The sequence below is a fragment of the Rhodamnia argentea genome, chromosome 8 (assembly GCF_020921035.1).
Source record: "Rhodamnia argentea isolate NSW1041297 chromosome 8, ASM2092103v1, whole genome shotgun sequence".
Taxonomy (NCBI): domain Eukaryota; kingdom Viridiplantae; phylum Streptophyta; class Magnoliopsida; order Myrtales; family Myrtaceae; genus Rhodamnia; species Rhodamnia argentea.
The window spans coordinates 19149518-19173501 of NC_063157.1; the positions used below are offsets into that span (position 1 = coordinate 19149518).

Genomic DNA, 23984 nt, shown 5'->3' on the forward strand with positions numbered 1-23984 from the left:
CAACTAAATATATTGACGGGCTCGGACTTGGGCTCCCTCTTGATGATCTCCCGGGCGAAAGTATCGGACTTCTGCTGCGCGCTCCCTACAATGTTACATCAGTAAAATTCTCAAAAAGGAGTGGCCGCTAGATCAACAAAAATATGGTTGAACTTATTTTCATGCCATAAAGCCGACGTGCTCTCAAATTGTTACATGGGATGACTCCCGACAACCAAAATATATTTCCAAGTTTCGTAGAACATCTAGGTGATACTTGAGGAGGGCATAACTTTCAAACAATTTGCGCTCTACCCTCTAATACAGCCCTATCAGAACCTCCTCCCTAATGAATGGACTTATAGTCAAGCGATCCTACAAGAGAAGTAGGACATTATCAATTTTGAAAAGCTCATATGGCGTCATGAGACCATAAGAATTAAGAACGGATAACCATCTGCGCACAACTCAAACAATGAAAAGCAAAAGTAAGCGAAGACATTGATGCACACAAAATGGAAGTATAAGTTTGGATACCTACGGAACTTCAAAGGGACACACAAGAGTGCTAGTAATGCCGGCACCTGCATCGGCAACAGCAATCGGAGAGATCCAGGAGGGGGACACTATTCAGACTACCTAATTGCACCTTGAGACCCTCATTCTGCTTCCTCCGTTCTTACGCAGATGTCATTGATCATTTGACACACTCAAATGTTCCAAGCTCAATTGCTTGCGTAGGAACGATGCAGAGCATATTGATTTTATTGCCACCCCATAGTCCCAACCAACCCGGTATAACATAGGAAGCACCAAGAACTTCCTTTCACTCCGAATAAGAAAAATTACAACGACTATGCAATTCATGATAGCGTCGGCGAAAACATACATCTATCAAACAAACTACCCGAAATCATGATGATTATTAACTCAATTAGCAGCATATAATAACACGCGTTATTTTAGATCTAATAAGGCGGGGAACAATTGTGTCGATGACCAATCTATCACAACACACATATGGGTTATTTCGGATCCAACAAAAAAAACAAGATACCCCAATTTCGTAAATTCGAAGTCAACTAAAAACGGTGGTGGAAATTTCGGATGTGAGCATGCTTTAGAGGGTAAATGGCTTTGTGTTCCCTAATCAGAACAATGGTCTTTACAAAACTCGCACCAGCTTTAGTCGAGGAGCGAGCTAACATCGCTTTTGCATCCCATAATAATGAAACCCTATAAGATGAACAGAGATTTAGTTCAAGTCAACATTGTTATGATATAATTAGAGCTTTACAATAAAAAATCCCGAAAACAAAAACCTAATCTTCGACAAAAGATTACGGATAGTCGAGATACTAATGGTGTAGCTAACTACAAAAGTTACCCAAAGAGGAGTAAATAGGCATGAGAAAAGAAAGGAAAAAACTGAACTTCGTTGGTTAACAACAATGATTGGGGAGAACACTTAAGTACTAAATACTTGTATCGGACAGTGAAGCGGGCCAGAAGCTCAACATTCGAAAAGTAAACTCATGTTAGCTCAAAAATCAAAATACAAAGCACATAGCTGAATATAGATTAGTGTACACTATCACTTGCAGCATCACTTCATCAAAGGCGATGCTTAAGTTTACTAATGCATATGTATAAATATACGTAACACACACAATTGCGTCCATTTAGATAGGTACATGAAGGGGTTTCGGGATTGTCAAAATGCAGTGGAATATATTTATAAACCGAAACTCTAGACAGGATCCATGCATATATTGAAATCAATAGGAGTTCAAGACATACCTTTTGCGGATCGAAAATAAATGGACAATCGGTTGTGTCCGGATTAGCGCCCCAAGTGTTGTGCCTCTACCGATATCCACACACACGAATTGAAGTCTCCAACGATCCAAGTGCTAGCTTACGGATCTTAGAGCTCCTCTTGCTTGATTGCCTTTGATCTTCGAGACTCTCTCAAAGATCTAAGAATAGAGAACTATTCTCTGTATTTTTCTCCTTCGAAATAAGACTCTCTTGATTCGCTTGGTCGTTTCTAGGGTTTTTCAACGTCTATATATAGTCTCAATATTTGTGCATAATAAAAGAAGTGGGGCCGGGCGATTCGAGCCCGCTAAACCGTCTATCTCCAATCGTGCGTTTAATCGTTGTCTCATAACATGAACAATTGTGTAGATATTTTGAATATGAGAATAAATTAAAATCTACTTCTAAAGTAGATCAAGGTGCAGAGAAAATATGAACTCGGTTCGTTATTGTGTGCGACTATGTAGGTTCACTAAACATTAATAGTGTGCTCAAAACCCTTTTTGGCCCATAACTCATAAGCAGTCTCTAGCAACACATTATGACAATCTAAGTATAATGAATGTCATTTTTCGACACAACCTAATCCACAACTAATGTTAGAGTATCAACCTTGATCACTTCCTAGGGTAGAATGCTAAAAGTACATACATAGACAAATACTGATGAACGAGGGATACTTTATGATAAACCAATTATTTGGCAAAAGCTAAGCATTTCTGATTTGGCCAAAATCATATTTCTAATGGGGGCTAATGAACACCAAGCATTTATAATCTATGCTTATCATTGTCAATCACAACTACCTTCTTTGACTCAAACCATTTGGGTGCTAATTTTTTGCTTGAAGCAAAAAAGCTTCTCTTTTCTCAAGTAAAAGGAACATCTAAACACTAGAATCATCAAAGAAAAATTTAACCATAGCGACGAAAACACAAAGGCCCTTGTATCAGCCTAATTAAAAGCCTCCATTTGCTCTTTTGCAAGCTCTGCACTCTATGTGCAACAAAAATAAAAGTCTTCCGTTTACCTTGAACAATAGCTAAAACCCAAAGAAATGCACCTAAACCAAAAGGAAATTCGCCATATAATCATAATATAGACACACACAAAGCAATCTTTGAGACACGTACTTGTGGCTCCAACGAAAGTAAGTAGGAAGTAGAATCCGAACAAGTCGGGCTTGGAGCAAACCGGTCTTGTCGGCCCCAAGACCGATCCGGGCAGCCACAAGCTTCTTGAGGTCGCCGATAGTGTCGTCCCCGTCGCACTTCACCCTTACCTTCTTTCCCAACCGATCGTTCGGCGTTCAACGGACCGGAGCTACCTATGCTAGATCGTGAGTCGATTTGGAGGGAGATAGAGCAGGGAGTAGTCGCTAGGCGTAATACGATGAGAGAGAGCAGACTAGGGTTTCTCGATCGCAAGTCGGGAGGGACGGAGAGAGCAGAGGGGAATCGCATGTCGTCGGGAGGGAGGGAGGAAGAGAGAGGGGAGCGTGAATAGTAAGGAGAGACCGAGAGAAGGCAGAGAGCGCGTCGCATGAGTAAGACGGGAGGAAAAGAGAGACCGCAAGCAAGAGTTTAAAATTTGGTCCGACAGGTGGGCCCACTTCGGACACGTGTTGTATGACCGAGAGAGTTGACTTTTTTTCTTGACAATGGAGAGAGAAACACCCGCTCGCTTCAATTTTTCCGACAAGCGGCCCCACAATTACCACGTGTCGTACTCTGACCGGTGAACTGGACAATGTCACTTCTGCCAAGTCCGTATGCTATATTTTCTCCCTCTCTCTCTCTCTTGCTTCTCCCTCTTCTCTTTCATGGCCCGAGTTGCAAATGCCCTCTTCTAAGTTTCACTATTGAATTCCTAATTCTATTTACTTATTCTTATTCTATTTCTATTTAACAGTTAATAAATATCTTTCTTATTTTTTCAAACCATCCAAGCACGAATACCTTCGTTTAAGAGAATATTTTTGGTGCGGAAAGTCTCAAATTCAAGATCTTCCACTGCACGGATCTCCCGGGAAATGAAGTCATAGGCTCATTGGTTCAAAGCTAGACCAACTACTCCAAGAGCACTCATCCATAAATCGGTTACTTTACAAAACAACATAATAAGAAACGGTAATTAGCACTCGATTTCATTGCTACTATCCAACCGAATCCAATCCCATTTTGTTTATTACTTATTCCACTTCAATGAGTGAATTCTCAAGTTCCCCTCTCCCCCTATCTCTACCATCCAAATCCTTTCTTTCCTTGGCGAGATCCGACCCTACGCACCACTTTAACGGTTGTCGGGACCATGGTAGTACTCCAGCAGGCCAATGAAGCGCATAAGGAACTTGGGTCATAGTCTACTCTTCGACTTCCTCACCAACGCATCACCGACTCATCCGTCACATGCATTGACTGCGTGTCAAATTCGTGTCGGAGAGCCCATTTTCGTGCTTCAATATATCAAATCGAAGCTTCGGACGTGTCCGACAACTTTATAGAACATCATTCCATGAAATATAGACGTTTTGACTCTCAAATCCCCACTACAGTAAAATTGCACATTCTAACCCGTGAATGAAAACATGTTAAAATGCACCACAATATCAACCAACACTCATCGGTATGCAAAATCAACATCACAATGACATACTCAGCAACTAATCGGCAAACATCAACCACCAATCGCCTCCGATTCTCCTCATATTTTTGCGAAAATGATCATCCTCTAATCTTCTACCCTATGCATTAAATATATAAGAGTTTAGTAGATCAACCTTCTTGTGACGAACTTTGTAGACGAAGTTGAACTCACTCGATGATCTAGGCACCAAAGTTGCGGCTCAAACTCCGAAAATCGAGAGAGGTGAATGCAAGATTAGCTTTGGTTCGTAATAGTAAATCGAACAACAAACGAAGACGAAGAAAAACTAAGTCGGCCCGCGATTAATGACGCGAGCTCTGGCCATCACAAGCTTGAGGGGGTATCTAGGATTGATGTCGAAGGTTGAATATCGTCGGAAAAGGTTGTCGGGACGTCATATCGGTGATTGGTGTAGCTCGGGAGGACCACCGGTGTGAAAACCAATAATGGGGCCGATTAGGTCTTGGTGCTCGGATGGGAAGCGACGGTGGCGAACGGCTTGGTGGCTGGCACAACAGCGTAGGGGAGGTCGTGAGGGAGGTCATAGTGGTGGTTGTTGGTCGAGGGATGGTGCTGGCCGGCCAAGATAGCGATGTGAAGTTCTCGATGTCGGGGGGAAAGACGTCAAGAGAGAAAGTGACAGAGAGAATTTTTTTTTTCAAGAATGAGCTTCCCTTCTTGAATTTTGGTGATCCCGCGTCTCTCTATGGCCAAATGGCCTTGTGATGATTCCGGAAAATGAGTCAGCAATCTTGCACAAATCTCCATGTTACCAATCCCTAGAAATCCCTTTGTACCATTGTCCTTGAGAGGATATTCTTTATCCACTTGATAACTCACCTATTTCGTCTTCACCTCTAATTTGTCTTGTTGTCCATTTCGTCTTGACATGAGAAGGTTCTAGAGCAATTTCCCTTCTTGTGATAATCCCAATTAAGATGACGATTAGCATGAAAATTAATAAAATTGATTATGCCCGAAAGGTGAAATAGGTTTGACCATGGTAAATTTAAAAGTCTTTTGATCAAATGTCATCACCAACTCGAAATAATAACAATAAGAAAAAGTTTAGTTAATTTTTTTAAGCTTGATTAAGGCATGAAATCTCATGATTTAGAGAAATTATGACTAAAATCAAATTTTTTGTGAACTAATATGGCTGAAATGCAATTCAGATTAAAATAAAATTATTAACCATTTTTTTCGAATTTTTTGGGCACAAATGTTATTTTTCTATTTTTGCAATATTTTCGAATTTAATAAATATTAAAATTTTCAAAAATTTTGGAAAAATACTTTTTGGTTCAAAATTGATTTCTTTGGCTTGGCTAAGGCTTCCAAAGTTAATTTTTTAATTTTATAAAATTTTATGGTATTTTTAATTAATTTTCTAAAAATTTAAAAAGAATAAAAATCATGTGTCGACAGACATCACAACCGGTTTCAGCTCGCAATGGCCTCATCGGGAGAGCGGCAAAAGCTCCCAACCGGTTTGAACACGAGCGGTCAACCCCGCCTTTAGAGCTTCAAAGGGAATATTCTTTCTATCCTAGAACTTCTAACACAAATTGCCGTAACACCACTCCCCCGAATCTAGTTGCATCTTTTCCTCTACATCGCTTCCTCAACATAACGACGCCACAAGCTCCACTTCAAGGTTATAGGAGTATAGGAGGATTTGGGACACGAGAGTTTCGATCTGCTTCATTATACATTTGTAAGGATGGGGACACGGAACAATCGATTTGTGCCATTCTCCCCCACTCAATTCCGTAACGTCCTCGTTGTGGGTTGTTGTGTCACTTCCGTGCACTTTTGTACCATCAATGCCGTTGTGGGGTCTTACATGGATGGTGGCGCTCACCCAACATAACAACTTCTCTCCATCGATAGCTTCTTTCGGATCAAAGGCCGTTCCGGCTTCTTCAGTCACTTGCACTTTTCCGGTGTGGCACTTTTGGCCAACCGTGTTTTTTTGTCACCCTCCTTCGATCACTTGCACTTTTCAAGTGTGGCACTTTTGGGCAAGTGCACTTTTGGCAGCATCCTCTTTCTCCTATTAAGCACTTCTTAGTTAGCCAACCAATGGAGGTTTTTCTCTGTTGAAAACATGGTAGTAGACCCATTTTGAGATTTGCCAAATTGATCCAGAAACATTATCCCATTTTAGTGATGAATCAATTTATTTGACTATGCCCCCATTGGCATCCCGGAAGCATGTCGAGAGCCGCACTTTGTCTAAGCCGCTTTTGCTCCGGCGATTCACTCTCCGCACTCGTAAAATTGAGTAGACCACATGTTTTCGCTGACTCGCCCACCCACTGGAGGGATCTTGCTTTGATACCATTTGTCACAGGCCGACACTTTCCTAGTCACGGAATAGCCCGTGTAGTACCCGACGAGTCGTGATGCTAGGCCGGGCTTAGTTCTCATGTTATCCCATAGAACAGTTAGATGAATAACTTTCCTATATTAGATCATACTATTCCCAACTTAGTTTGGACATACGAACATCAAGCAAGGCGATCGGATTATTTAGGCACTACAACTAGTTTCGGCCTACCATGACCTCATTAGGAGAGTGGCATCGGCTCCCTACCGGTTTGTACACAAAAGGACAATCCCATCTTCAAAGCTCCTAAGGAAATATTCTTTATATCCTAGAACTCCTAACACAAACCGCTTTGACACCATTCCCATAAACCCAGTTGTATCTTCCTCTTCGCATTGCTCACTCACCATGACGACACCACAAACTCCACTTCAAGGTTATACGATCGTAGGAGGATTTGGGACACGAGAGTCATTATACATTTGTATGAATGGGGACATGGAATAAGCGGTCCATGTTACTAACATGATAGTGTGATAGTATCACGGTGAAATACTAGGCATAAGATCAGAGGTGGGTTCCACCGTGGATGCTATTTATTTTTTACCATTCATAATACTTGCAGTAGAGATTGCATCATTATACTGTTACATTGTCGCCTTCTCAAATCCCAAAACTAAATTCCTAAATTTAAAGAGGTGAAAACACTTTTCGAAATTATTTCTCTTGAATTTTTTTAATTTTTTTCTTTCTTTTTTTCTTTTCTCCTTCTCCCTCCACCAATTCTGAACCTCGGCGACGGCCGGTGACCGACCATAGATCCCGACGACTTGAGCTCGAGGCTCGCCTGAGGCTAGTGAGGATCCTTGCCGGGAAGGGGACCATGCCCCCTCCCGATATCTCTCTCTATTTTTTTTTTCCACCCCTTTTCTAATACAACATCCTATTAGCCTCAAATGCCCTCGAATCAATACATACCATTTCAACATTTTTCATCATTCAAATTAGATGGCAGCATTTGGCTACGTTGATAGGGAAGGTTCACGGCCCAATTGCCAATAAATGACATACATCTTAAGAGATAAGTTATTACATAAGCTTAATCATGGGAAAAGTATACTAGAAGTGCAATAACTTTTATACGGCGTTCACTTGAGTGCCATAACTTTAAAAATCGTTCACTTGAGTGCCATGTTGACGTGAACGTTGGAAAAGCCGACGTGCACGCTGGAAAAGCTGATGTGACAGCCGGAAAGCTAACGTGACCGCCGGAAAGATGACGTGGCACCCCGGAAAGGCGACGTGGCACGCCGGAAAAGTTGTTGTAGCACTCAAGTGAACAATTTTGCTCCAACGTGGCATTCAAGTGAACGATTTTTTAAAGTTATGATATTTAAGTGAACGTTTTGAAAGTTATGGCACTCAAGTGAACGTCGTACACAAGTTATGACACTCATGGTGTACTTATCCCCTTAATCATTGTAACATTCGTGCTTTTTGGAATTTTTTCACTATTTATTCTCTCTGTTCTCCCGCTACAAGTGCCATAGGTATGGTTCTCCCACCCAGCATAGCTTCACGATGACAACCTAACTTGGCATCAATAATCGAAGTTAGTAATGGCGACGCCGTTGATACCTCGGCTTTGGGAGATGTTGCCGTCAAATATTTGCTTATTTTCTTAAGGGAAAATTTCAAAAAAGGGTGCGAAATGCCCTCATTTTCTCAAATAAGGGCCTGAAGTGGACTTTGTTTCAAACAAGGGCCCGAAGTGCTTAAATCGTTTCAAAAGAGGGCCCGATCAAAGGGCATTTTTGTCCTTTTACTTTCTTTTGCTATTTTTTTTGTTTTTTTTTTACTTTTATCTTCTTTCTTTTTCTTCATCCTTTCCCTCCCCTTCTCCCTCGCCAGTCAACACCGCCATCACTACCGCACCTGCAAGTCACGCATCCTCCTTCCTCCGGCGCCGCCATCGGCCACCCCGGCCCCGGGAGCGGGCCCACCTCCCCGAGCGTGTTGGCCCTTACCGGCCGATCCACAGCACTGGCCGGGGGCGATGCACTTCGCCGCAGGTAGAGCAGCTGGTGGAGGTCCGCACTTAGCTCAAGATCGCCCTCACCAACATCGAGAACCGCCGCCTCAAGTCGCAGGATCTGAACGGCTTGGACTCCATCATGATGCCCGCCTCGTCCGCCAACCTTTTGCGGTTCCTTAGCAACGGCTTGGCTGCCAATGGGGGTTTGCTCGGATCGAAGCGGCCCGAGACCGAGTACGAGGAGTTCCTCGTAGGCGTTCCACTTCATCTTCTTGATCGCAAACACTTCGCCATCCAGACAACCCTTGTACACCAAACCCGGGATGAGACACCTCGAGCCGAACCCGTCGATCGCTTCCTTGAGCTTGTTGATCCCAAACACCCCGTACTTGTCCAAGCGGTTCGACATGTCCGCCATCAGATTCACCTTCATCTCCCTCGACCCTTTCTCGCCGCGTGCCATCCTCTTCTCTCCATCTCCCTCCAGATTGGTTGGCCCCGGCCCCGGACCCGAACCCCTCTTCTTGTTCGATCTTTCTCTGTGGAGCTAGAGCGCGATCCCTGTAATCAAGAATGCCCCAAGGACTTCGACCCCGATTGCCAGCCCCACGATAAGCCCTGTTCTTTCTTTTCTCGCCGATGGTACGGAGGTGGAGACGATGGGTTGGGTCAGATTTGGGAGCTTAGAGACGGGCGGGAAGATTGTCTCGGTAGGTTTGGTGTTGTCGCCATTAATGCCCACTATGCTCTGTTCTTGGATCCCGAATCTCGTTGCAACGCTTCGTAGGTTGTCGCTGGGCTGAAGCAAGTACGAGACTAGGAAATTGACCCCATCCCCCGACCGGGTCTCGTTGGGGCACTTGTAGAAGATCGGGAACACCACGTCGACCCCGATGGTCGGGTTCGTGGGAACCAGGTCGGGGTTCATGAGCTTGACCGACGGGTACGAGGTGAGGTTCTCGAAGGCCCCGGTGGAGACGCAGTAGAAGGTATCGCCGGAGCGGATGGTGTAGGTGGTGTTGGCGTAGGAGATGTTGGTGCCGTTGTGGGGGGTTGCACAAGCAAGTCGGAGGGACGAACGGGGGTTGGTCGGCGGCGAGGGGTGCGGAGAGGGCGGAGGACGAGATGTTGCTGGGGTCGGCGAAGAGCGTTGCCCCCGGTCGGTGTAGCGGATTGGATGATAAGGGCCGACACGCTCGGGGAGGTGGGCCGGCTCCTGGGGCCGTGGTGGCCGGTGGCGGCGCGGGAGGAAGGGGGATGCGTGAGTTGCGGGTGCGGTGGTGATGGCGGTGGTGACTGGCGAGGGAGATGGGGAGGGAAAGGATGAGGAAAAAGAAAGAAGATAAAAGTAAAAAACAAAAAAAAATAGCAAAAGAAAGTAAAAGGACAAAAATGCCCTTTAGTCAGGCCCTCTTTTGAAACGATTTAAGCACTTCAGGCCCTTGTTTGAAACAAAGTCCACTTCGGGCCCTTATTTGAGAAAATGAGGGCACTTCGAGCCCTTATTTGAAATTTTCTCTTTTCTTAATGACCACACGAGAGTAAAAAAATTGTAGCTTAAGCTTGTATTTTGTATAGCTTATTAGCTTAGGAGGGGTTCGAAGAATCATGATGATCCACATGCGTACATGTTTCTAGACGAGAATTTCTATTTAGTTGAGTCAAAAGTGGCTTTTGTCTTGCATTCGGTTAATCTCGAAATGACCTTCGCATCAAAAGTTAATACTTCTCATTATTCTCCCTTTCATCAAAGTTACCGTTCTGTCGGGAAAAAAAAGAGCGGATTTATCAAGTTTGAGCGTTTGTACGATTTCGTCCTCTAATTTTTACTTTATTCAATCAAGCCCTCTAACTTTTTGGAATTGTGCTATTTGGTCTTCTAAGTTGCATTTTTTTGCAATTAAGTCCTCTAACTTCTATTCGGCGTAATTCCTCTCTCCTCGTGCGTAATTCGCCGTAATTCCTCTCACACTAGTTCTTATTCAGGCTTACATTTTTTGGGTGTCTATGTTGGTAATAACCTCTCTTGTTTATTCCCATATTGCCCGTGAAATTACAAATCAAGACTTTAATTTTCATAATGATACACGTGCGATCGCATAATTAATACAAAATGCAATAAATTAGATTAAACGCCGGAAGATTAAAAATCTTCAGAGTCCAGTCATGCCAAATCAAACTTGACAACGACAACACAACGAACCAAATAAATTCGCCGCAAAAAGAGAGAAGAAGACACCAACTTAAATCACTTTGGCAAGCGAACGTGAACATTCCATTACAAGCGGGAGCTCGACCTACGCTCAACGTCTCTGTATTCACGAGCATTGCCGATCGCCGGCAAAGAAAATGTTCGTCTGAAATCGATCTTACCATCCACCGCTGTCCTCGAGGAATTAGAAGGAACACGACGGTCGAAACCCTCGTTTTGCACTAAGCCTTGCTCATGATCAGCCGAGCAAATATCTTCGTGCTTCACCTCCTCGGCCCCGACCTCGAGCCGTGGCCTCGGTGAGATTGAATCGGTTGAACCGGCCGCGCTCAATCCCTTTGGACTTTGACCCCCGCTGCGCAATAAAGCGGCAGAGAGAATGAGGACCGTCCAAGCCAGGATCGGAAGGGTGACAGCAAGTGCAGCCCAATAGACCAACCCCTCATACCCGGGATGGTGCTTCGGGTGTGAAGACCATCCGACCGTCATCGTGATCCCGAGGGAAAGTGTCGCTGTGCTGCTGATGACGAGGAGGCGGACAACTCGAGGATTCGGTATTGCGAAGAAAGCTTTGATCGAAGAGCAGCAACTCGAGGGTGGTGAGTTGGCTCTAAACGCCGGTTCTTCGGTCATCTTCTTGGATAAAAACGTGCAGCGGCGTCCCAGCGATACTGAAAGATATGTTGGAGGAGCAGATAAAGTTGTTGGACATTAGAATTTTGAAATGGAAGAGTTTGAAAATTCAAAAGGAGATTTTTGGTTGCTCCGTTCGCAGTTTTGTGTTAACTAGTGCTAAACTTGTGCCCAAGCTTGAGAAGAATAATGACAAAGAGGAGTCTTTTGTTTCAATTTTTCTACAATTGAAAAAAAAAAACATATAAAGAGGAAAGTACATTTAAGGCTCCGTTTGTTTTGCAGAAAATGAAACGTTCCTAGAAAATGTTTTCCAGGAAGTCGTTTTCTAGGAAAATAGTTTAATTTTCCAGTGTTTGGCTTAAATCTGAAAACGAATTAAAAAATATTTTTCACCGTTTGATAAGGAAAATATTTTTCTCCATACATAATTTTTTGATTATTTTTTATTTTTTCATTTCTAACTTTTTTAAATTAGAAATTTTTTCTTTTTAAAATTTTAAATTTCTTTTCTTTTTTTCCTTTTCTATTTCTTCCTCCTCCTCTTTTCTTCCTTCCTTCGCCGCCGCTCCTTCCTCCGCTATTGCTCCTCCTCCTCCTCCGCTTCTTTTTCCAAGAATCCAAACGCCAACCAGAAAAAGCAAAAGGCAAGCATCAAACTTCGTCACCTTCGTTGGAACTTCTTTCACGGGATAGCCATCGGCCATGGCGACCGGCAGCCGAGCCTCACTACCAACCGGCGAGGTTGAGGCCGTCGGCGAGCTCGCAAGGCTCGGCCAAGCTCGAGGCTGGTGAGGCAAGCCTCGGCCTCGCCAGATCCGGCGAGCTCGCCATCGAAGAGGCTGCGAGGCAAACCGTGGCCTTACGAGGAGATCCAAGCCTCGCAATTGGCGAGCCAAACCGTGGCCTCATGAGGAGATTTGGCAAACTTGTGCTCGCCTTACCGCCTCAAGCTGGTCGTCGAGGCGATTCCAAGATCGCAGCTCCGTCTGGAATTGAGCGTGCAAGAGAGAACCAGCCGTGAGGAGAGAGAACAAGAAGGAGAAGAGGAGAGAGAAAGGGGCATTTTAGAGAGAGAGTGGGGATTTTCGAGAGAGAGCAGAAGGAGCAAAAAAGGCTTAAGTACACTACAAGTGCCAAAACTTATGTATGGCGCTCACTTCAGTGCTAAAACTTTCAAAACGATCACTTAAGTGCTAAAATTTTTTAAAAACGATCACTTCGGTGCCAAAACTTTCAAAACGATCACTTAAGTGCTAACTTTTTTTAAAAACGATTATTTAAGTGCCAATTTTTTTAAAAAACGATCACTTTAGTGTCAACTCTACCGAGCCACGTCAGCTCAAATATTAATAAAAAAAGCACGTGTCGGATTTTCGGTAAGCCACGTCAGCCGAAATTGAAGTTGGCACCGAAGTGATCGTTTTTTAAAAAAGTTGGCACTTAAATGATCGTTTTGAAAGTTTTGGCACTAAAGTGAGTGCCGTACACAAGTTTTGGCAATTCTAGTGTTCTTTAGCCGAGCAAAAAACTTGGGAAGGGATTTCAGTATTCATGGAGGCCGTGAAATAGGAAAATGATTTTCGGTTTTTTTAAAACGGAAATCATTTTCCTCAACTTTGGTAGGTTTTTTCCGTTGACCAAAAGATATTTTTTTGTTGACTATCCATTTTCTATCTCCTAAATGCCGGAAATTGGGGAAAATATTTTCCGTGAAACAAATGGAGCCTAAATATGTAATTCGTATTTTAAGTTTTTGTTTGAATAATCTGTACTTTGGGTAGGTTTGGTTCGGTTTCACAAATGGGCTTTGGAGGAATGCGACGAATACCTTTTCGCCCGAGGGGCCTTGGAGAAATAGAAATAGAAATAGTGTCTGGTAAAAAAATACTTTGAAAAGTAACTTTGGCCTAACTAGTGTTTGGCAAGAAAAATTTGTAAATAAACGTTCTTACAATATTTATTTTTAAATAAAATATAATTAAAAAAGAAAAATCAAACATAGGGCAAAGGTCGGTGACTACCGGCGAGCCAAATTTGTGGCTGGTGACCGTCGGCCGAGGCCGCCGTGGGTCGAGGGAACCTCCGGTGATGGTCGCCTAGGCCGCGCGAACCCAAGCTAGGGTCGCCCGGGCCGCGCTACCCCAAGCGGCCATCATTGCGATCGCAAACCCAAGCTAGGGTTTCATTTTCCTTTTTTTTAAATAAAAAATAAGGGACAATCGGAATTTGAAGAAAAAGTGAGGACAATTTTGGAAGAAAAACCACTCAAAGCTAGTCCATATCAATATTGAACTTTCAGCATTCCCAATGCCAACTTTCATCCTAAAGCCTCTTGAGAATGGTTGCCAAACCCCTTGCATTTTCCCTAAGGGGCTTTGGGAAAGTCGAACCAAATCCACCCTTGTTGGAATGCGTTACTCATTTTATAGCACCATCCTATTTTTTTATTTAATTCTTGAATGAAAATTTAAAAGGAAAATTCCAAATAAAGATTCGAAGTGTTCTCATTTTCTTAAAGAAGGGTATGAAATGGCATAATATATTTTAAATAATGGTCTGAAGTGGCCATAGAGTTTCAAAAAAGGGCATGACCTAAAGGGCATTTTTGTCATTTCTCCATTTTTATTTTTTTATTATTTATTTTGATTTTTTTAATTAGATAAAACGAAAAAAACGACATAGGCGGGAGCCTGATCACCGAGGCTCTGACGACCCCACTAGCCTTCGCCCCCTAGCGGTGGGGCGGCGGCCACAGGTGGGAGGGGACACTTGCCTAATAAAATATAAAATAATCAAATAAATAAAAATGATGAAAAAGCCCTTGAAATTAGGCCTTTTTTTGATACGTCGTGGCCACTTCGCACCTTTATTTAAAATAAGATTCAATTTAGATTTTTATTTGAAAAAATAAGGGCGCTTTAGTCCCTTATTTAAAACAAGGTCCACTTGGATCCTTATTTAAGAATATGATAGCACTCGAACCCTTATTGCAATTTTCCCAAATTTCAAATATGTTAGACATCTTAAAAAAGGGCGGGGACACCACTTATTTAATTTGATATCCGACACATCACCGAGGCCTTACTTGATAAGTTTGAAAGTGCGCATAGATCACTTAAAAGATATCGAAATAAGTGTATTTATGTCGAAACGGGCTTTTGTATCGTGTTGAAAATTACAGTACATGTAAAAGTCAAATTAAATGAAAAATTACCTGTTGTATTTTACACAAAGAAGATCAACGCGAATAAAAATTTACACAAACATCCCCATTGCAATTTTTGTGCGTTTATTTCAATTTTAAGTTGGCTCCCCATTTTTTCTTGAATTTTTATATCCTTTTAGTTTTAAAAAATTATTTTCTATTTTTTATTTTAGTTGTGAGAATTTCCATTTGGATGCCATGTAAGTGGTTACTAAAGGCTTGTTTGGCAACGATTCTGATCCAAAAAAGTAATTCTGATTATAATCATATTTTCTAATTCTGTTCCCTGCATGATTTTTAGAGAATCAAAACGCGTTTGATAAGTGCACAAAATTTTTGTTCTCGGGAATGACCAAGTGGCAATAATTCTTTTTTAAAAAATTTTCATCTTTTTTTAATATTTTAGAATACTTGTTAGCTTTTTTTTTTTAATTTTATTAAATTTTCTTAAAGTTTATTTTAATTTTTTAATTTTTTTGGCTTCCCCTCTTTTTTAATTTTTTTTTAATTTTTTTCTTTTGACGCTTATTTTTAAAATTAAATTTAAGGAAAATGTATTTAAAAAAATTAGTTATTAATAAAATTTCAAATCTAATTTTAATTTTTTTTAAAGTTCGGAAGTCCACGTGAACTTAATTTTTTTTTTTAAAAGAACTAAGATTTTGTTCTTTTTTGTGATTGTCAAAAGTGATTCTTTTTTCTAGAATCAACTTTTTTTTGTTTCAAAACTGTTCCCGGAAATATAATTAGAATCAAAATCATTTATGTTGCCAAACATGTTTCTCATTTCTTTTTTTTTGTTTCGGGGAATGAAATCAAAGAGTTAAAATCGTTGTCAAATAAATACTAACTACATTAGGTTCGAGGACCATACAAAGGAAAATGACCCCATATGTATTTGAACCCGTAAATTGCTTCTTGATCTGAAGGTGGAGATCCAATCTCCCTACCTATGAGCTACACTCATCAATTACAAGAATCCTCTATAATACAAGTGTACATTACACATTATACTTTCGAGAATATTCCAGAGTGTTAATAAAACTCTAAACTCTTAGAACTTGCAAAGACATGCTCGGGCAATTGTGCTTTGAAAAACCCTAGTCCATGATAATGGGCTTATGAATTTTTCTCTGATTAAGTGGGAAAATATGGCTCATAAAGGCGAACACTAAACTAGAGGACGAAAGAAAATAAAAAGGAAAGAACGGAAAGAATTTGACGCTTTAAAAGAGTTTACTATTCTTTTTTGTAATTTTGGGTTCAAATTTTGTCGGAAACACTCTGCGAGCAAAACCCGAAATGCACAGCACGGATGCGGGGAAATGTGCCCTTAAGATCACTTGAGGAGGTGGACCAGTTGAGAAGCGTAAATGCCGACTCGGAAGAATTATAATTCTGTTTGTTTAAGATTTCTTATACTTTCATTCTCGGTACTATGATATATATTCGGAAGAATTCTAATTCTATTTGTTTGAGATTCCCCACGGGGAGATACGTGAACGAGATTTTCTACATTAGTAAAGCCAAAATATCTTATTGCCTTACTACATAAAAACATAGAAAAAGGAAAAATTGAATGGCCCAAGATAGTGGATGGTTACCATTAGAGAGTCGCACGAGCGGCCCGTGAGAGGGTGAGATTGCGTGGGTCAAGCTCAGCCCGCTCCCCCTATCCGCCTTTATCCGCATATCCCTTGTGGTGGACCCCCATCAGAGCCCCCTTGCGCCTGCATCCACAGGAGTAAAATCTCATTTCTCATATGACCAAATTGCCCCTGCCCCCCTATGTTAAGTCCCAATGGTTTTCCTTCATAAATATTTCCCCGAGGAATATTCTTGCTGGCGAGGGCGCCAACGTCATTTCGCACACCCACCCACAGATCGAAGATCTCTGTATCTTTGTCCATAGGCTCGGGAAAAATCCTGTAAAGATAAACTTTCCCACTTCACATCAGAACGAGAAGAACCCCAGATCGAAGCAGAAAGTCTCTCTCTCTCTCTCTCGGTGTGTTGTTGATCTCATTGCGCTCGTGAATCTATGGCGAGGAAGTTCTTTGTCGGCGGCAACTGGAAATGCGTGAGTCTGCTGTTTTTTCGTTCAACCGGAGCTTTCGCTCGTGCCATTTTCGGTTCCCAGATCGCTCTCGAGGCTTTTGATGCGCACTTTGATCGTCTGATTTGATTTGATTTGATCCAATCTGCTTTGCTTGCTCCCAAAACGATGAATCGGATCGATCCGTCCTCGATCTTATGGATCGTGGCTAGCGTTTCTTCGATCACGGACGGAGCATCGCTTTTGTTGCGGCCGATTGATCATCTTCGTTTGCTTTGATCTCCGATTATCCGGTGGAGTAAGGCGATTAAGTAGCTGGTGGCTGTGCTTTTTTGCGGTTCACATGGCATTTAATCTCCTCGTTCACTGAGCAAAATTGCCCATGAATTAGTTTTGGAAAGATCTGATAGCCGACGGTATTTCGCTCGATACCTGTGGAAATGATTCTGCTCGTACATGTGCACCTGCTTTCTCTTCTTATGCCGTTTGAGCTGTTCTGCTTGCGACGCTGAATAGACATGATTAGCATGATAATGGTTAGCTTGCTGTTGAGACTGCTTGTGGGTAACTCTAATTTTGTGATGTTGTTGTTTGTGTACACGTCTTGAGTTGTATGTAATGTAATGATGCAGAATGGAACAACAGAGGAGGTCAAGAAAATTGTCGCCACACTTAATGACGCTCAAGTGCCACCACAAGAGGTCGTGGGTGAGTGAAGCGACAATACCTTTCTGTTATACTAATTTTTATCTTGAATAAGCCAGCATCGCCCTCATCTGTAATTCATGATGTATTTTCCCTCCCAAATCTTATGCAATGCTTGTCGCCCAAAAGATGCCTATCCAAGAAGCCTTAGCATTACCATCTCTTAGACTTGGATCACATATATTCAATGCTTGATATATCCATGGAAATCTTTCATTTTTTAACTTGGAATATCTCGTATATGTGATGGAGGTCTGTTTAATAACTTATAAGGATTTCTCTTCAAATTTCGATGGAAACCCCTCTCCTCTTCCCTCTCCTCTTTTCCTTCCACAGCACAAGTTGGTCTTAACTTCTTTCTAGTAGGTCTGTGAAGTTAATCTTATTAAATTTGCAAGACATTGAGAGATTGTGAACTTCTGTGGAAAATTTCAGGTGAACTTGACAATTTGTTTAGTAAGACTGGCCATCTTTTATAATTTATAGAGTAAGTCCGTCCCAACATTTGGGGTGTCACAGTTGTGAGTGATGTATGGGACGTTGGGGGATGCTTTTGGAAGGTACTTTGTCGCTTTTTTTTTTTTTTTCCACAATTTTACTTTTCCCCAAAATCGAAAAAGCAAATTCTAAATGTTGAAGACTATGTAAAAACTATAAGTGACTGTAGATGTTAGTATTTGTACGTACAGTACAAGGTCTTCGAGGTTAAACAAAAGCGCAATTTCAAGCACCACAACAAAAGGCATAAGCAAAAATTATAAGCCTAAAGTCACCCCAATCACACACTTAAAAATCTGTAAATGGTTTTAAATTTAAGTTTACCATCTATCGGAATGTTATATTATACAAATATTCATAAGGTGAGGTACGGCTGGTGGATGGAAGTTCTTCCAACAAACTTGGTTAATCAAGTTCGTGGGATTTACCTTGAGTTCTGATTTAAGTGTCCATTCGACCATTACTGCTTGTTGAAAGAAAATTTTTACTGGCTATTAATCTAGTAACACCCAAGTATGAGTGCTTAGTTTGACATCCAGATGCATTCATCTTTTGAAAATTCATGTCGAGTATGCTGTGGTCCCAATCTTATCTGTGGATTAAGTTTAGATCTCATGTGTTTTTTAGTACTGAGGACAGTAGTTATTGCGAGGTGATAGAGATTTTATGTCTAGAAGGGGGTTTTGTGTGGGATATGCTTTTTCCATGTCTCCATTTTCTGAAATGAAGCTCATTGTTGTAGTGTTAGCACGGGGTAGGGTCAATTTAATTTTATGTGAGATTTAATTGATACCTAAAGTCTTTTCCTTCTCTTATCTTATAGAGGTTGTTGTGAGCCCTCCCTTCGTCTTTCTTCCACTGGTGAAAAGTACGTTGAGGCCCGACTTTCATGTTGCTGCACAGAACTGCTGGGTCAAAAAGGGAGGTGCTTTCACGGGTGAGGTCAGGTATAATCATTAGACAAGTGTTTTGAGCCTTCACTAAGTTGTCTTTGGTTTAGACATTGTCAAGTAAGTGTTAGTCTGTCATATGTGTATATATGTCACTGTCATCTCATCCTTTCACTGTTTGGTTTTATGTTAAAGTTACATTTTATTCTTTGGCACGTTGATAGGGGCAATCCAAATTGAGAGGGAGTTCTATGAAATAAACTGATTTTGATGCATTGAATACTGTTTTATAGTGCGGAAATGCTTGTCAATTTGGGTATACCATGGGTCATTCTTGGACACTCTGAAAGAAGACAACTTATGGGTGAATCGAATGAGGTAAGAGTTATGGTGCTTTACTTCTTACTTTGTTGATGGTGGAATCATTCTATGAGTTAGAATGACGAAGTTGGCTTACTTAGGTGTTCTTATTGTAACAGTTTGTGGGAGACAAGACTGCATATGCACTGTCTAAAGGTTTGAAGGTTATAGCTTGTGTTGGGGAGACCCTGGAGCAGCGGGAAGCTGGTTCTACTATGGATGTAGTTGCTGCCCAAACTAAAGCAATAGCCGGTAGCTTACTTCAGTTTTTGTCTACTATCTTTTGTGCTCCTTTTTGCTGATGCTATTTCCATGGAGAAATATGTCTCCTTTTACATCCAATCGTTGCACACTGTCTTTTTGATAAATTCCTGCTTTACTTCAACATTCTGGCAATGAAGTGTTGCTTGGGTTTTATTTGTTATTATAGGTTCTTGTAGCAAGCATCCGTACCTATATTTGTAGCTTTACATAGATCTGTGATCATAGTTTTGTCAAGTTTACTATGTTATCTACTTCCCTCTTTCCCATTGAAGGAGATAGGAGTTTTAGGAGTTTTTTCTTTCCCTCACTTTTTTTTTTGGTTTTTTTTTTTTTTTGGGGGGGGGGGGGGATGGGGATTGAGTTGCTGCTTAATTGCACATACTTTCTTACATGCTATGGAGAATGTTTATATAGGGTGGTATCCTTTCTCTTTTTAAACTTTTTACATGGCTAGTTAATATGCGATCAATTGTATAAGTTTGTTCTTGATGTGGTGACAGTTCCTTTTGTGCATCCTCCATAGTCTGCCTTGGACGTTTCGTTATTTGTCATATAGCCTATTAGAGCAGACATCCTAAGTTGCAGGGATATTGAGCTATAGTTTCCAATTTTACCGCAGAGCGCATTTCCAATTGGGCTGATGTTGTAATTGCTTATGAGCCTGTGTGGGCTATTGGAACTGGAAAGGTTGCAACTCCTGCTCAGGCTCAGGAGGTAAGTCAAGCCTTATGTTTGTTAACCTATTTCTATCACTTTTTCGCTGGCGAGTTTCTAATGGGAATAGGTATGCAAACTTCATCCTCTAAATAGTCAGCAGATCATTTTATTTTGGACAACTTGACAGTTTCTGGTTTGAGGTTTTCTGTTGTTTACTGTTTGTCCTGATGATAGTTCTTAACTGAGATAATCAACCGGATTAAGTGTTAACGTTAGTTTTATGGCTAAATGCAGAAAATGATAGGTTTCAGTAGTTTAAATGCATTCAACATCTTTGATAAGACAGAACTGACTGTCCCTTGAAATTAATTTCAATAAACCTTCCCTTATCTTATTAAATAGCCCCTTCATAATGCTGAAGACAGAAGGCACTCCGTTGTCATTGAAAACAGATCTGCCGACAAATCTGTATTCAATATCTATTGTAGATTTCTGACTTTGTTAATTTTCATCTGCAAGTGGTTTCGATGTAGAATTTTCTATCTTTTTCTTTGCTGGTGAACTGTGCGGTTAGGAAGGGGAGGAGGTTGTTGGGTGTTGAGGTTCCCAGCCTGATCTAATTGGATCAAACTGATGAATCAGAGTGTTGAGGTTCCTCAGCCTGATTTATTTGGATCAAACAGATGAATTAAACTCATGGAAATGAAAAGGTTAAAAACGAGAACTTTCTTTCCAGAGTCCTCTCTGTTCCACTTTTTTTATACTCCATCACCATATTGTCCAAAACATGCATAGCCAAAGCCTCTCGTTCTGCAATATACTCTGTTAAAACCAAAGCGCTTGCGAGCACAACACTTTTTATCTCCAACCTATTGTGACCTTCTATACACCATACTCGGCCCTTCCAATTCACCTTATGACATTGTTGAGTAGACAAAACTTTGAAGTCAAGAGTCTAGCATTGAGGAGTTGTCTCCAACATGTTTCATGTAATTACCATGATAAGAGAATGGACTTTAAGCATCATGATGGTGATAATGCCTAGACTTTAGACAATGTCGTTCCTATAAACAATGTCATAATGGCTAGACTTTAAACAATGCCATTTGTGAACTGAAAGTCTGTCAAAGAATAAGCTAGACTTTTTGGCTTTTGTGGTCATTTGCTTTCTTGACTTTCGGTAATTTTAATTTCTAGAGTTGCTTCACTTGGGGAATCTAGAAGGTGGTGAACATGAGTGGATTGGCTTTTTCTTAGTTGTATGTTCTTTTTGGCTTTTTCTTCACCAATCAAGAAATAGGTTTAGGTTTTGGCCTCATCCAGAAAAGGATTCTTGTTCCACTTGACCCGCTCAATTTCTCTCTTTAAGAGTTATGTTCATGTGGGGACTAAGCAGGTATGGGAGAAAGTACAAGAGAAAAGCCCTCTTGAACATTTGTCTGCATCACGAGTGACTCACTTGTTAATTCCATTGGCTTTGAATCTTAATTTTGATGTTTCTTTTTACAGATTGGCACTGCAATTTAATTAAGTGCTTACTCACTGTAGGTTCATTGTGAACTAAGGAAATGGCTACATGCAAACACCAGTCCTGAAGTGGCAGCAACAACCCGTATAATCTACGGAGGTATGTTTTTGTGCGATGGTTAAATACGCATCATCTGACATCATAGATATCCTTGTATAATCTATAGAGATATCTTACTATTCTAGGAAGAGACTATCGCTCTAAGGCCTTGATGAGGAATATTTATGCGGAGCACAATTCAACTCAATTTAAGAAGAGACATAGGATTTGAGTAACCAGCGGGAGTGAGTCATAGAAGTGCTAGGATGTAAGCGAATAATGCTATGACAGCCAGTTGAACCACATCCTGGTTGCTACGGAGATTGTGAAGCTTAATATTTGATGGATGTCTGGCTTAAACTGAGTGGTATCTGCTTGAATAGCTGACCTGACTAATTAGTTCTTACCTACACATGGTATACGAAGTGAGTTTAACCTCTGCTAAACATAGGGAAAAAGAGGGACAAAAAGGTTATGCTACGAGTTTTGTCCCCCTTATGACGAATTCATCATTTTGTTTGGCATAAAGGTGGGTTAAAATTGGACCTGTTTATGGGCTATACTTCAGCCGGCTTGCCCAGGCCCCATGAGATCTCTAGGCTCAAATTGTCAGTTTGGATGCTCCCATATGAGGCCTAAAAATGATGCATACCCATTTATAGGCTATATGGCACAAAAGAGGTGAATTTGATAGCCAAAATGTCAGGCTAGGCCAGTGGCCGTAGGGCGGAGCCACTTGTTCAGTCCCCTTCCTTTGTTTGACAAACCAAAATGTCGTCCAAGCCTGCCCAAAGGTGAGCAGATTGGATGGCCCATGAACACCTCTAGTTAGAAAACTACTCCAGCGACACCCTCCCCTTCGGGGCTGCGTCTCTAGTCCAAAATATAAGCATGTCATGTAGCGTAACATCCAATTGTCTGTTGACCTGACTAATTAATTCTTACCTACACATTGTATATGAAATGAGTTTCACCTTTGCTAAACATAGGGAAAAAGAGGGACAAAAAGTTTAAGCTACGAGTTTTTTCCCCCTTCTGACTAATTCATCTTTTTGTTTGAATATAACCTCACGAGTTGATTGGAGGTCTCTTCATTTTATGAAGCGTGTGAAGCAGAGCACATGTTTTCAACTTTTCAAAATTTCTCTCTCTCACTTTAAATTTCATCCCCAATTGGGTTTTTCTTGGCAGGTTCTGTCAATGGTGGGAACTGCAAGGAGTTGGCAGCTCAGCCAGATGTAGATGGATTTTTGGTTGGTGGAGCTTCGCTCAAGGTATTCTTGTTGCCTTTGCATACTTCCCCTCTGGCGCCCTATTCTATATTTGTTGATTATGCTTTTATCTTTTTTCAGCCGGAATTCATTGATATCATCAAGTCTGCAGTGGTGAAGAAGGGTGCCTAAGCTTGTCGGTTCTAAGTCTCTGAAGTTTTCTTCTGGAGAGGCAGTGAATTCCTCTTGATATTTGAAAACACGTCTTTGAGGTCGTAAGCTTCCATAGATTTGGTTAGTGCCGTGTTGGATACCGTTACTAGTAAGTAATAATCATGACTTGAGGTTTTTATTATGCCTCTGGATGCTAAATTTTGCCTGACCAACTCGAATGCATACTTACGTGCACAACGCACCTTCATCGACTTGCATTTTTTCCTTCAATACTCTAAATCATGAATGGAATGCTTTGAGACATACCGGATGTGACGGAACTGCAGAACCGTGGAATTTTTCCAACGGCAATAAAATTTCCCGCACTTCATTGGTTTGAGCTGCAGACTGCTTTGTTGTTTAGGGTGCGTATGGTAACACTTCTGAAAGTGGATTTCTATTCCAGAAGTACTTATGAAGTAAAAATCCATTTGCTAATATAACTTATGGAGTAAAAATCCCTTTGGTAAAGACTTTTACTTCTGAAAGGAATTTTTATTTCGGAAGTGAATTTTCATTTCTGATGTTGTTTTTCCTCTAATTTGAGAAGCTAAAGAATGTAGCTTCTCGATTCAAGAAGTACTTCTTGGACCAAAAAAAAAAAAAACTCACAGAGTACTTTGCAGCTCACCTTCTTTTTATTATGCTTTTATCCTCTTTTTGATCAAGCCCGTCTTCGCCAACTTCCGTTGTTGCC

General features: G+C 41.2%; 1 protein-coding gene across 2 annotated transcripts; it reads left to right on the forward strand.

Annotated features, from left to right (window-relative positions):
* Positions 1 to 16787: 16787 nt before the first annotated feature.
* Positions 16788 to 23625, forward strand: LOC115728011 (triosephosphate isomerase, cytosolic). Of its 2 annotated transcripts, XR_004013763.2 has the most exons (10): positions 16788 to 16946; positions 17555 to 17630; positions 18949 to 19072; positions 19309 to 19393; positions 19495 to 19627; positions 20259 to 20353; positions 21845 to 21923; positions 23055 to 23137; positions 23216 to 23327; positions 23364 to 23625. XR_004013763.2 is itself a non-coding variant. In XM_030658339.2 (9 exons), the coding sequence occupies exons 1-9, from the start codon at positions 16908 to 16910 to the stop codon at positions 23264 to 23266; spliced, it is 765 nt and encodes a 254-aa protein (XP_030514199.2). In that variant the 5' UTR covers positions 16788 to 16907; the 3' UTR covers positions 23267 to 23625. The 2 variants fall into 2 exon arrangements, 1 of the variants encoding a protein (XP_030514199.2); XM_030658339.2 differs by having other exon boundaries at positions 23216 to 23625.
* Positions 23626 to 23984: the final 359 nt, after the last annotated feature.